At 38.6% G+C, this 14739-nt stretch overlaps 2 protein-coding genes across 2 annotated transcripts in view; one reads left to right on the forward strand and one right to left on the reverse strand.

Annotated features, from left to right (window-relative positions):
• On the forward strand, positions 1-2013 carry LOC128225823 (uncharacterized protein K02A2.6-like). Its single transcript, XM_052935723.1, has one exon. The coding sequence runs from the start codon at positions 1-3 to the stop codon at positions 2011-2013; it is 2013 nt and encodes a 670-aa protein (XP_052791683.1).
• A 6424-nt stretch (positions 2014-8437) lies between these two features.
• LOC128225844 (uncharacterized) overlaps positions 8438-14739 on the reverse strand; it is a 57918-nt gene continuing 51616 nt past the window's right edge. Inside the window, exon 7 of the mRNA XM_052935744.1 lies at positions 8438-8544. Within this exon, the coding sequence (XP_052791704.1) occupies positions 8438-8544 (107 nt within the window). The remainder of the gene's footprint in view (positions 8545-14739) is intronic.

Genomic DNA, 14739 nt, shown 5'->3' on the forward strand with positions numbered 1-14739 from the left:
ATGGCTGGATTAGCGCCGTTCCCGAAATTTGATGTGTACGGGGAGGAAACATCCCTTGGCACAAGATGGACTAAATACGTGACAAAGTTGGAAAATTTGTTCACAGGACTTAGCATTGACTCCAAAAAACGGAGGAAAGCGCTATTACTTCACTATGCCGGAGATGAAGTATTCGAAATATACGAAACATTGAATCTTGGAGACAGCGATTCAAACTACGATGACGTCAAGCAAGGGTTAACAGGCTATTTCCAACCGAAGAAAAACAGAGAGTTCGAGCGGTTCGAATTTAGGAACCTAAAACAACATCACGCCGAAACAATAGACCAATTTGCAACTCGCCTCCGCCACAAGGCAGACAATTGTGAATTTTCGGACAAAGACGGTGAAATAAAGAGCCAAATCATCCAAGGCTGCGTGTCAAAGAAACTACGACTTAAATGTCTGGAAGAAGACAAGCCGCTTAAAGATATTTTAACAATGGGAAGAACAATGGAAATTGCGGACAGACAAGCCAAAGCAATGGAACCGCAATACAGCGACGTAAACAAAATTAAAGTCACACCGCAACACACAAAATCGCAACATGCAAATTATAGCTATCCACCCTCAGCACAAAGAAAACGTCAACAACAGTCACAATCAAGACAAACGTGCAGAAACTGTGGCGGCATATATCCACATCAGACCAAGTGCCCAGCCTACGGAGCGACATGTAATTATTGTCGTCAACCAAACCACTTTATTGGCGTATGCAGAAAACGAACGCGTAAGGCACAGGTTCATGGAATTGACCAGGTGGAAAATGAGGCACAAAAGGAGCATTCGGTGTCGGATACAGACACATTATTTGGAGTCAACGTTTTGACAGATAACAAAGTACCAAAGATAATATTAAGCATAAATGGTGTTCAAACGAAAACTCTAATTGATACCGGAAGTTCAATAAACATAATCAGCCAAGATGTTGTTAACAAAATGAAACCAAGGCCAATGCTGAAGAAAACAAACATAGAAGTGTTCGCATTTGCACAAAATAAACCGTTAACCATAAAAGGCAAATATACATTTACAGTGGAAACTAAATCAAAAGTGACAGCAGCAGAATTTCACGTTGTTCAGGGATCATCAGTGACATTAATCAGTTACCAGACATCTGTTGAACTCGGTATTGTGCCAGTAATAAACTCAGTGAACAGTAACAAATACGAGGAATTATGTGACAAATATCAGTCCGTGTTCACTGGACTAGGCAAATTAAAAGACAAACAAATCAAGTTCCATGTTGACGAAAACGTCGTGCCTATAGCACAACCAGCTAGAAGAATTCCATTCCACGTGCGAGAAAAAGTGGAACAGGAAATAATACGACTAGAACAGCAAGATGTCATTGAAAAGGTGGACGGGCCGACACCTTGGGTTTCGAACATTGTTGTAGCACCAAAGCCAAACGCTCCAGACCAAATAAGGCTTTGTGTAGATATGAGAAAAGCAAATCAAGCATTGAAACGCGAGCGTCATGTAGTGCCTACAACTGATGACATAATCCTGGAATTAAACGGGTCAAAGGTGTTCTCCAAAGTGGATTTTAATAAAGGATTTCACCAGCTTGAGCTGTCCGAGGAGTCACGCAACATGACAGTGTTTGCATCGCATGTCGGATTATACAGGTACAAACGACTGAATTTCGGTGTAAGCGTAGCGCCAGAAATATTCCAGAATGAAATACGACAAGTGCTTACAGGTCTCGAGGGAACATTGAACATATCGGATGACATTATAATACACGCACCATACCGTGACGAACATGATCGGAGACTCGTAGCCGTACTGCAACGAATGCAAGACAAAAATCTCACACTCAACAAGCAGAAGTGCGAATTTGGTAAAACCTCTGTCAAATTCTATGGCTTTGTTTTTTCGGACAAAGGCATAAGTCCCGATCCGGCCAAAATCACAGCAGTTCAAAATATAGCCGAGCCGAAGACTACAGGTGAATTAAGGTCATTCTGAGGTATGACCAATTACCTCTCAAAGTTCATTGACAAGTACTCTACAATTACGGCACCCCTGCGTGATTTATTGAAAGATAGCAGCGATTTTAAATGGACAAATCAGCAGCAGACTGCTTTCGACCAGCTGAAACAAGCGCTATGCAGCGATACAGTGATGAGCTATTTTGACCCGAAAAAACACACAGAACTATGGGTAGATGCAAGCCCCGAGGGAATATCAGGGATATTAATACAAGAAAACAAAGTTATCGCATATGGAAGCCGATCATTGACGCCAGTGGAAAAGCGTTACAGCCAAACAGAACGAGAAATGCTTGCATGTGTTTGGGGCTGCAAACATTTTCACATTTACTTGTATGGAAAGGCATTCCAGCTAGTAACCGACTGCAGACCCCTGCTCTCAATATGCACAAACTCTAAACAAATACAGTCAGCTAGACTTGAACGATGGCGATTGAGACTTACCACCTACAATTTTACAGTCAAGCACATGCCTGGAAATAAAATGATAGCAGATTACTGTTCCCGACATCCAATAAATAATTACTCACACGAAAACATAGCTGAGGAATATGTGAATTTTATTGCCAATGCCGCAGTGCCCAAGTCATTAAATCTCCAAGACGTGGCAAGTGCCACAGCCAAAGATTGTGTGTTGACATGCATAATATCCGCGCTTCAAAACAACACGTGGATTAAGCAAACATGCGCCGGTGATGGCAGCTATAACTGTTATCAGCAACTTGCAGACGAACTGACCGTCCTGTCAACAGAGCATGGAAACGTTCTCCTACGAGGAATCAAGCTGTGTATCCCAAACAGCCTGCAATCAAAAGTAATTAGCCTAGCACACGAAGGTCACCAAGGGAGAAACAGAACAAAAGCGCTCTTACGAGAAACCTGCTGGTTCCCCTATCTGGACAAACTAGTCGACGAACAATGCAAAAATTGCATACCATGCATGTCCGCATCACCACAAACGACAGTAGAACCGATCAAGCCAAGCCCATTACCAAAGAAACCGTGGGATGAAGTGTCAGTTGATTTTTGTGGGCCGTTTCCCACAGGAGAATATTTTATGGTAGTTATCTGTGACTACAGTAGATACCCATTAGTTGAAAAGTTAACAAGCCTGACTGCACAAAATGTCATATCGCACCTTGAAAGAATTTTTGGAATGTTCTCAATTCCAAGTGTGGTAAAATCCGACAACGGAGCGCCGTTCAATAGCCATGAATTTACGCAATTTGCAAACAGTATCGGGTTCAAACACCGGAAAGTGACCCCTCTAGCCCCACAAGCCAACGGATTGGTAGAAGCATTTATGAAGCCACTAGTAAAAACAATGAAAACTGCTACAGCGTCTGGAAAGAACTTTAAATCTGAACTTACTATTTTTCTAATGAATTACAGATCAACCCCACATCCAAGCACAGGACTTTCGCCATTTGAAATAATGTTCAATCGCAAAATGAAGACAAAGCTTCCAACATTTATCGTGCCGAGAAATGATATATATGTACGAAAAAGGGATACTAAATCAAAGCAAAAGAACAAAAAGTATGCCGATGAGAAACGGAAGGCAAAACCGTGTACATTACAGCCAGGCGATCCGGTCCTTGTTAAACAACCCAAACAAAATAAATTAACAACGCCATTCAGTCATAAATGGGGATACGTCGTCAGACGAAAGGGATCCATGGTCACAGTACGCTATGATGGCCGTGAAATGACACGCGACGCCGCACACTTTAAGTTGGTACCTGTACCGCCCACACACAGCCAACAACATAAACAGCGTTCAGGACCGCGTGAGCAGCAAAACAACGAAAACGAACAACGGCGACCAGACAGACGTCGTCAGAAGCCGATACGTTATCGTGATTGAATGAGTGTTAATTGTGTGATTTTCTTATCCAGGCCATAATAATGCCTGCATAGTATAAATGAGTTTCTAGATAATAATAGAGTGTTAATAGCAAAAAACACACACACAACTATTCCCATGCAAAATGCTAATAAACTCAATCCGTGAAGTGTGTTAACCATTTCAGGGGAGTAATAACAATTAACTACAAAATTCTGGGAGCGTCCGATTGACCAGAACATTGCAGAGATCCGAAACTGATTTACAACCACATCATGATAATTAAACGGACATTTGCTGGGAAATCTGTTCCCGGTCAAACCATTTACATGATATCATCTTAATGTTATAAAGACAAGCCAGATTATCTAACATTCGAACTTAATTCTTGTTCTTAATGATCTATAATGTGCGTGCTATTAGACAGTTTTATTACCTGACATTTTCTAAATTTGTGAGGAAAAAGAGGTTAATTTATAGACAGACAATAATCTTGTTTATTTTAATACATGGTTGCAAGTGATTTGATTATTGCAATGATATTTAAGAAAATGATAGTTTCTGTTAAAAAGAAATAATACAATGTTTTATGAATAATTCATGAAAATATGTTTATATGATTTATTGATCTTTTTTTTCATATAAGTAAAATCAAATCCATGTAAAGGAGGGATGTAGTGGCCAATCAGAGCCCACTATTGGTAAACCCGCCTCTGTGTATGATAAGCCGCCTCTGGCTAACAGTTGCATGTATGTCGATAGTTCAGTTATTGATTAGATTCAAGATCGTGTGCGTATGAGTATGAATGTAATAAAGCTATATTAAACCATCCCGTTTTGGGTCTGTTATATACATTACACTGACAACATTACATGTAGTATGTCATTAGTGTGAAGTGTAGTAAGTCATTAGTGTGAAGTGTAGTATGTCATTAGTGTGAAGTGTAGTAAGTCATTAGTGTGAAGTATAGTAAGTCATTAGTGTGAAGTGTAGTATGTCATTAGCGTCAAGTATAGTAAGTCATTAGTGTGAAGTGAAGTAAGTCATTAGTGTGAAGTATAGTAAGTCATTAGTGTGAAGTGTAGTATGTCATTAGCGTCAAGTATAGTAAGTCATTAGTATGAAGTGTAGTAAGTCATAAGCGTGAAGTATAGTAAGTCAATAGTGTGAAGTGAAGTATGTCATTAGCGTGAAGTGAAGTATGTCATTAGTGTGAAGTGTAGTATGTCATTAGTCTGAAGTGTAGTTAGTGATTTGTGTGAAGTGCAGTAAGTCATTAGTGTGAAGTGTAGTATGCAATTAGTGTGAAGTGCAGTAAGTCATTAGTGTGAAGTGTAGTATGCAATTAGTGTGAAGTGCAGTATGTCATTAGTGTGAAGTGTAGTATGTCATTAGCGTCAAGTATAGTAAGTCATTAGTATGAAGTGTAGTAAGTCATTAGCGTGAAGTATAGTAAGTCATTAGTGTGAAGTGAAGTATGTCATTAGCGTGAAGTATAGTAAGTCATTAGTGTAAAATGTAGAAAGACATTAGTGTAAAACGAACAAGGGAATAAGTGTAAAATGTAGTTTGGCATCAGTGTCAATTATAGTAAGCCATTAGTGTAAAATGAAGTATATCATTATAGAAAAATGTAGTAATCCATTAGTTGAATGTAGTAAGCGATAAATTTCAAATGATCTAAGTCATAAGTGTAAAATGTAGTATATCATTATTGAAAAATGTGGTAATCCATTAGATCAAAATGTAGTAAGCGATACATTTCAAATTATCTAAGTCATAAGTGTTAAATGTAGTATGTCATTATAGAAAAATGTGGTAATCCATTAGTTGAATGTAGTAAGCGATAAATTTCAAATGATCTAAGTCATAAGTGTAAAATGTAGTATATCATTATTGAAAAATGTGGTAATCCATTAGATCAAAATGTAGTAAGCGATACATTTCAAATTATCTAAGTCATAAGTGTAAAATGTAGTATGTCATTATAGAAAAATGTGGTAATCCATTAGTTGAATGTAATAAGCGATAAATTTCAAATGATCTAAGTCATAAGTGTAAAATGTAGTATATCATTATAGAAAAATGTAGTAATCCATTAGTTTAAAATGTAGTAAGCGATAAATTTCAAATGATCTAAGTCATAAGTGTAAAATGTAGTATGTCATTATTGAAAAAATGTAGTAATCCATTAGTTCAAAATGTAGTAAGTGATAAATTTCAAATGATCTAAGTCATAAGTGTAAAATGTAGCAGGTAATTAATGTGAAATGTTGTAGGTCAGTAGTGTAAACGGTGACATATCCATAGTTTACAATGTAGTAATCAATTTGATTCAAATGTAGTTAGTCATCAGTGTCAAATGTAGTAAGTCATCAGGGTCCAATATAATAAACAATATGTGCGGTCATTTCCGTTATTTTTCCCGGTTTTAAAATAATCAGACACAAGAAATCACAAGTCATTCATGAAATCTGTTTGAAAACTCTTTAAGGGCTCGCGTCCTAGCACTTTTCCTGTACACGCTGAATACAATTATGTATTATATGACAATAAGTTTAACACTATTGCATGTGAAAATGCTTCAAACCTCAATACCACATAACCTTTATTTGCAGTGACGAGGAACTCGAGAATCAGCATAATTTGAGTATACTGACAGTAACAGTGACCCCTGAATAAACAATGTTTGATACAAAAACAGTTAAAGCATTACCAGACGCAGAATTATTAGACAAATCACTTAGATGCACATAACATGTCTATGCAAATAAAACTTTATTTACAGCAATTTGACATATTCTGAAAGCACTATAACGTACAATATATTATATTTACACAAAAACAACTATTATAACAGTAATAATGAACGTTAAAGGGACTCACTTACATATTTTATGTTGGCAACAATTTTTCTAATCACGTGAATTTAGTTATTTACTTTGTTGAACAATACCAAAAACGCAACTCAAAGATACTCATTTAAGCAGAATTTTGTGAATCCAAGCCGAAAATAAATAAGGTATTAACAGCGTTACTAGTGCCTTTTGGCAAACTATAGTTTGTTATGCGACATCTTTAAAAATATTAGCAAGAGAGCTCTTCTCTGATGCTTTTTTGTTGATGATTTAATCTTTGAAGCCAGCATTTTGTTCACATTTTACAAGAACTATTCTTTTCTGTAGCCAATTGTATAAAACCCGGTGAATGTTTTGGCTTTGGTCAAAGTTTTCCAAAATGTTTTTTAATTGGTCAATATTTATCCAATAATAACTACTAACCAATCAAATCGTTTTAATGAGTCATCTAGCGCAGAGATAACCTGTTGATAACTTTTAAAAGTTTGATACAATTGACGCTGATGTCTAACCCTATCAAACGTGAGAGAGTTCCTTTAAAATTCAAACCTATTTACAGTAATAATGTACTCTGAAATCACTATAACGTGCAATGCATTTACAAACATACCAAACTCTATATATACAACAACAGTAAACTTAAGATCATTATGACTATGTTAAGGAATGCAACTCTATTAACAAAATGAATGTTCACTGAATTAACTATAACTTGCAAGGCACATACAAACAGATCAAACTCTATAAACGGCAACAACACACCTTAGAATCATTATGACTATGCTATAAAATGAAGCTCTAGTTACAGTAACATTCTACTTTGAAATCATTATAATTTTCAAGGCATATTCAAACAGATTAAAAATTAACATACAACAGCAGTACGCGTTAGAATCCGTATGACTTACAAGACATGATGAGGGTACTTGTGTGTTTCAGTGTAAAAGCAATATCTTTTACCGAGTGAGCACCAAAAGCGAAACATTTACTTTGGTGTTCACGGAGTGAACTATATGACAATCTTACACTGCTACATTCACATTTTCTCTTTATTGTATGCTTATTATTCATTAAAAATAATAATCGATACATCTTTATTTTAAAACTGGTTTAACCAAAGGTTAGCAGCAAAATGAAATCATACGGTGACGTCATTAATGATTTCATCCCAGCACTGTGTGCAATTGCGTTTAATTTCTAACTGTAAATCGGACATAAATGAGACAAACAGTGATATAATCCAGTGATAGTTTTCAATCACTACTGATAACCATTAAATATATGTTTCTAATACATCAAAACAATAATGAATTGATATTTAATATAAAATAACGTCTTTGCCTTTTCTTTCTGACAGCATTGTGTGTGTTAACTTTTGATTTGTACAAGAGAACTTGTTAAAATCAGATAAACAGAAAACTCATACTTTCAAACAATGAGTTTATCACGATATATTCCCCATTTCTTTCCATAAGCCACTGTAAAGAATCGAAATAATTGTAATATAATTCCATCAACAGTTTTTTGTCATAAATCCGCAACTTGAAATTCCTTTTCTTCTATCTTTTCTACATCGGGTTTCTATTTTGGACACAACGATAAGAAACACATACTTGTCGGTCATTTCTCTGGTCAAAGGCGTTAACGTTGAACCTTTGAAGAACTCTTTGGAATAAATGTTCCTTTGAAATCCGTTTCACTTTGATTTCTTGCTACCTAGGGTTTTAAAAAACCTTCCTACACTCTTAAAACGCGTCACCTTAGTTTCCTTCCCAGCATCAGCAGCAGCTGCAGCAGCAGCATCTGAAAAATTGAACAGATGTATGTACTTCTATTTGAAATAAAATAAAGCATGCATCCTACACATATAAAAGTTCAAACAGGGGTGTTCATGATATATCCAAGGAGTCACTCAGATCATTTTATTTTTTTATGACAATTGATTTAGTAAATCATAATTCTTTGTTCAATTAAGGTTTTTAGATTTTGGTTAGTCGTCGAATACCTAAAATCGGCCTGTATCTTAATACCGGCCTATATCCCAATCCATGCCTATTTTCCTAATCCCGGCCGTTATCCCATTCCCGGCCTATCTCTCAACCCCGGCCTATATCCCAATCCCTGGCTGTATCCTCATTCCGGCCTCTATGTCAACCACGGCCTGTATCCAAACATAGGCCATCCTTTTTATAGCTCGTCTAGAGCCGTAACTTTCTATTTTAACAATTATTCGAGAAAGAGCAGGCCGAAATCGTAAGTTAAGGCTATCGTTAGCTAATTTGAGTAGTACCACCTATATCAACGATCGGCACTGTTTCTGAGACATAACATGCACCTGCATGCCTTATCGTTAATTTTGATCGTAAATCCACGCCCAGTTAGAGGCACTCGAAATCTTAAAGATCAAGATGGTGGAAGAAAATGTTCTCTTTATCAAGGTTATTGTTCGCATTGAAGTTAAATGGTGTGTGTAACTCGATCGCCGATGTTTAATTTTCAAACAATATCTAAAACATAACTCAAAACAGTACAATAACGTTCTATTTCCACCTAGCTGCCAAAAGAAGCATTTTAACTGTAACAGATATTAGCTTTTTGTTATTGGTCGGTGCCGACTTTTATTTAATATTTCCAAAACGTAGCTTTAACTTTAAACTTCTTGAGTAACTTTCCTAATTTAAGTCACTTTCCGAATTTTAGTATCTCTTTAGTTAAATGAAATGAAAAATAAAGACTTTCCAAAAAATAATTATTGTCATTGACCTTATCGAAAAAAACATACTTAACATAATGTTAAAAACACTTAAATATTTATTTTAATTTGACTATGGAAATTTTAAGAAATTGAATTAAGTTAGGAAATGACTTAAGAAGTTTTATGAATACCGCCCCAGGGTTGGTATTCATAATACATCTGAAGTAAATTTTATCTCACCCCGAACATTATCACACCGGGGAAATATTTAAATTTATGGTTGGCGACAAAGGCTTCTCCAAAACTATTGTCAATGTGCTCATTTCTAATGAACTTAAGTGCCTTATTTATGACGAGACAATACTCTCGCAACTGTGAAGTGTGTCATCTTATGTGTGAAAGCCTGCCAGATCATATCTATGCTACTGTTATAAGATCGATCATGTGAGGCAAACACTGCGGGAACATGTCTTTGACCTTAAAGGTGCGTTTATTTTAGAAAGTTCATGACTTTAAGTGGGAGAGAACAGTGCCTAATATATTGAACATTTCGGCAGAAATGTCCGATTGGAAATGGACTTGTTGGGAAGTAGGAAAGGTGCTACATGTTTAATTGTGCATATATTGCCTCTTATGAAAGCGTGTTAGCTAAAGATGAAATACTCATCATTATAATGAATTTCGTGTCGTTGCTGTTGTTATTGATACTATTTATGCTCAAGAACTGTAATAACTGCTATTTTTTCATTGACAACTTATCTGAACATTGCCACACTATTGATTCAAAATACATAAATGTTGAAGATATATACGAGCAATAATAACTCGAAATAAGTAAGGAAATACAGATCTTCAAATTATTTTTACACATATAAGTCAAAATGACCATCTCTAAGTCTTTTTGTGAATTAAAAAGCAGTCAAATCATCATCATCATCATCATCATCATCATCATCAACGACAACGCATCGTCATCAGCATAGTCGTCATAGTCGCATCATAATTAGTAGCATTGTTGTCGTCGTCGCATCATAATTGTTAGTACCGTCATCTTTTATTAGTCGCAAAATTATATTATTATCATGATCTTTGTCGTCGTCGTCGCATAATCATTATCACCTTTATTGACGCCGTCATCCCATCGGCATTATTATCATCAACAACGTAGTACTCGTCGTCGCATTATTATTATTATTATTATTATTATTATTATTATTATTATTATTATTGCAGTCGTTATCGTCGTCACGTCATCATGTCTATTATCATAATCTTAGTCGTCATCGTTGCAACACCATTATTTTATTATCATCATTGTTGTCGTCGTCGCATCATCATTATTTGCAATAGCATCATTGTCATCTTCGTTGAGTTATCATTAGTATAATCATCATCGTTGAATTATCATTGTTATTATCATCGTCTCAGTCGTCGTTGTCGAATCATTTTTACTATTATCATCATCTTATTTGTCGTCGTCGTCGCATTATCATTATTTGTATCCTCATCATTGTCGTTGTCGTCACATCATCATTAATACGCATCCTTTAAGTCGCCTTCGTCGAATTATCTTTTATCATCATCAACATTGTCGTTGTTGTTTAATTATCATCATCATATTTCATTTTTCAAAGCCATTAAGTATAATAACGTTATAGCCATTAGCTATTGAAGGACAGAGGGATCAATATCAGGAACAATCCAGGATTCAAGGTTTGAGGCGGCTTAATTTAAGGTCGTAACCTTTTTGACTTGCGCCTATCCCGTAGAACCGAAATTCATTTGGTTTAAAGCATTGGCAAGGTGGTCTCGGTGTCCCAAAAGAAACAATTTCTAGTCCGAGCGAGAATGGTGTATTTCGTGCGTATTTTTTCCTATATTGAAACAAAAGTTAACTCTGACGATTTTTTTTTGGGGGGGGGGGCGTGGGGGGGGGGGTCGCAGTTGAATTTTTCAATCTAAGTAATGATACTTAATCACCTTGATTGTTTATTTCATTTTATTTAATGTATTTTCAATCAATTCTAACCTGCCTGTTGTGAATTAATTGGCCTTAGGTTTGTAATTAAATATTGATAAATGCACTTGCATTGCTTTTTGTTGCAATCTTGTTTGATCTACTTCTATTGAAATCATGTAGCTGTATTATAATCTTACACATATATGTGATAATGCATATGCTATAAACCTTATTTCTACCCTGGTTGTGTAACTCTAGTCTATATAATATATCAAATACGGAAAGAATCCACTATGCATCATCACCGTGTATATGCTATAACGTAACACGTTTGCCGCTAATAGCTAAATGGCTTAAGACCACTGTTATCTGGCCCCGTTGACCCAGCTAAATGGCTTAAGACCACAGTTATCTGCCCCCGTTGACCCAGCTTGATGGTTCAAGACCACAGTTATCTGCCCCCGTTGACCCAACTAAATGGCTCAATACCACAGTTATTTACTCCCGTTGACCTAGCTAAATGGCTCAAGACCACAGTTATCTGTCTCACGTTAACCCAGCTAAATGGTTCAAGACGACAGTTATCTGCCCCCGTTAACCCAGCTAAATGGCTCAAGACCACAGTTACCTGCCCCCGTTGATCCAGATGAATGACTCAAGACCACAGTTATCTGCCCCAGTTGATCCGGCTAAATGGTTCAAGACCACAGTTATCTGACCCCGTTGACCAAGCTTTATGGCTCAAGACCACAGATACATGCCCCCGTTGACCCGGCTAAATGGTTTAAGACCACAGTTATCTGCCCCCGTTAACCCAGCTAAATAGTTTAAGACCACAGTTACATGTCCTCGTTGACCCAGCTAAATGGCTGCTCCGGTTGACCCAGCTTAATGGCTCAAGACCACATTTATCTGCCCCGTTGATCCAGCTAAATGACCAAGACCACAGTTATCTGCCCCCGTTTACCCAGCTTAATGGCTCAAGACCACAGTTATCTGCCCTCCCTCCCTCCCCGTTGACCCAGCTAAATGGCTCAAAACAACAGTTATCTGCCAGGGTTGACTCAGCTAAATGGCTTAATACCACAGTTGTCTGCCCGGTTGACATAGATAAATGGCTCAAGACCACAGTTATCTGTCCCCCGTAAACCCAGCCAATTGGCTTAAGACCACAGTTATCTGTCCCCGTTGATCCAGATGAATGACTCAAGACCACAGTTATCTGCCCCCGTTGATCTGGCTAAATGGCTCAAGACATCAGTTAACTGCCCCCGTTGACCAAGCTTTATTGCCCAAGACCACAGATACATGCACCCGTTGACCCGGCTAAATGGCTAAATACCACAGTTATCTGCCCCCGTTGACCCAGCTTATTGTTTAAGACCACAGTTACATGTCCTAGTTGACCCAGCTAAATGGCTCAAGACCACAGTTATCTGCCCCGGTTGACCCAGATAAATGGCTCGAGACCACAGTTATCTGCCCCGGTTAACCCAGCTTAATGGCTCAAGACCACAGTTATCTGCCCCGTTGATCCAGCTAAATGGCTCAAGACCACAGTTATCTGCCCTCCCTCCCTCCCTCCCTCCCCGTTGACACAGCTAAATGGCTCAATACAACAGTTATCTGCAGGGTTTATTCAGCTAAATGGCTTAATACCACAGTTTGCTGCCCCCGTTGACCACAGTTATCTGTCCCCAAGCTTTATGGCTCAAGACCACAGATACATGCCCCCGTTGACCCGGCAAAATGGCTTAAGACCACAGTTATCTGCCCCTTTTGACCCAGCTAAATAGTTTAAGACCACAGTTACATGTCCTAGTTGACCCAGCTAAATGGCTCAAGACCACAGTTATCAGCCCCGGTTGACCCAGATAAATGGCTCGAGACCACAGTTATATGCTCCGGTTGACCCAGCTTAATGGCTCAAGACCACAGTTATCTGCCCGTTGATCCAGCTAAATGGCTCAAGACCACAGTTATCTGTCTCCCTCCCTCCCCGTTGACCCAGCTAAATGGCTCAAGACCACAGTTATCTGTCTCCCTCCCTCCCCGTTGACCCAGCTAAATGGCTCAATACAACAGTTATTTGCCAGGGTTTATTCAGCTAAATGGCTTAATACTTCAGTTGACTGCCCCCGTTGACCACAGTTATCTGTCCCCCGTTGACCCAGCTTAATGGTTCAACACCACAGTTATCTGCCCTCCCTTCCTCCCTCCCCGTTGACCCAGCTAAATGGCTCAATACAACAGTTATATGCCAGGGTTGACTCAGCTAAATGGCTTAATACCACAGTTGTCTGCCCCCGTTGACCACAGTTATCTGCCCTCGTCGATCCAGATGAATGACTCAAGACCACAGTTATCTGCCCCCCCCCCCGTTAACCCGGCTAAATGGCTCAAGACATCAGTTATCTGACCCCGTTGACCAAGCTTTATGGCTCAAGACCACAGATACATGCCCCCGTTGACCCGGCTAAATAGCTAAAGACCACAGTTATCTGCCCCCGTTGACCCAGCTAAATAGCTAAAGACCACAGTTACATGTCCCTGTTGACCCAGCTAAATGGCTCAAGACCACTGTTATCTGCCTCGTTTGACCCAGAAAAATGGCTCGAGACCACAGTTATCTGCCCCCGTTGATCCAGCTAAATGGCCAAGACCACAGTTATCTGCTACCGTTGACCCAGCTTAATGGCTCAAGACCACAGTTATTTGCCCCCCCCCCCGTTGACCCAGCTAAATGGCTCAATACAACAGTTATCTGCCAGGTTTGACCCAGCTAGGTGGCTTATTACCAGAGTTGTCTGCCCCCGTTGACCACAGTTATCTGTCCCCCGTTGACCCAGCTAAATAGCTCAATGCCACAGTTATCTACACTCGTTGACCCAGCTTAATGGCACAATACCACAGTTATCTGCTCCCCTCCCCGTTGACCCAGCTAAATGGCTCAATACAACAGTTATCTGCCAGGGTTTATTCAGCTAAATGGCTTAATACTTCAGTTGTCTGCCCCCGTTGGCCACAGTTATCTGTCCCCCGTTGACCCAGCTAAATAGCTCAATGCTACAGTTATCTACACCCGTTGACCCAGCTAAATGGCTCAAGACCACAGTTATCTACCCGGTTGACCCAGCGAAATGGCTAAAAACCACAGTTTTCTGCCCCCGTTTACCCAGCTTAATGGCTCAAGACCACAGTTATCTGCCAGGGTTGACTCAGCTAAATGGCTCAAGACCACAGTTATCTGCCCCCGTTGACCACAGTTATCTATTTATACTCAATTTTGTGAGACACTTCATTGGTGAACCTTATGTTTTATTGTGATTTAAATTGATGTCTT

Source organism: Mya arenaria, chromosome 1, assembly GCF_026914265.1.
Source record: "Mya arenaria isolate MELC-2E11 chromosome 1, ASM2691426v1".
Classification (NCBI taxonomy): domain Eukaryota; kingdom Metazoa; phylum Mollusca; class Bivalvia; order Myida; family Myidae; genus Mya; species Mya arenaria.

Bases quoted from the DNA above. Each gene is read 5' to 3' on its own strand.
- LOC128225823 (XM_052935723.1), top strand. From the start codon at position 1: ATGGCTGGATTAGCGCCGTTCCCGAAATTTGATGTGTACGGGGAGGAA.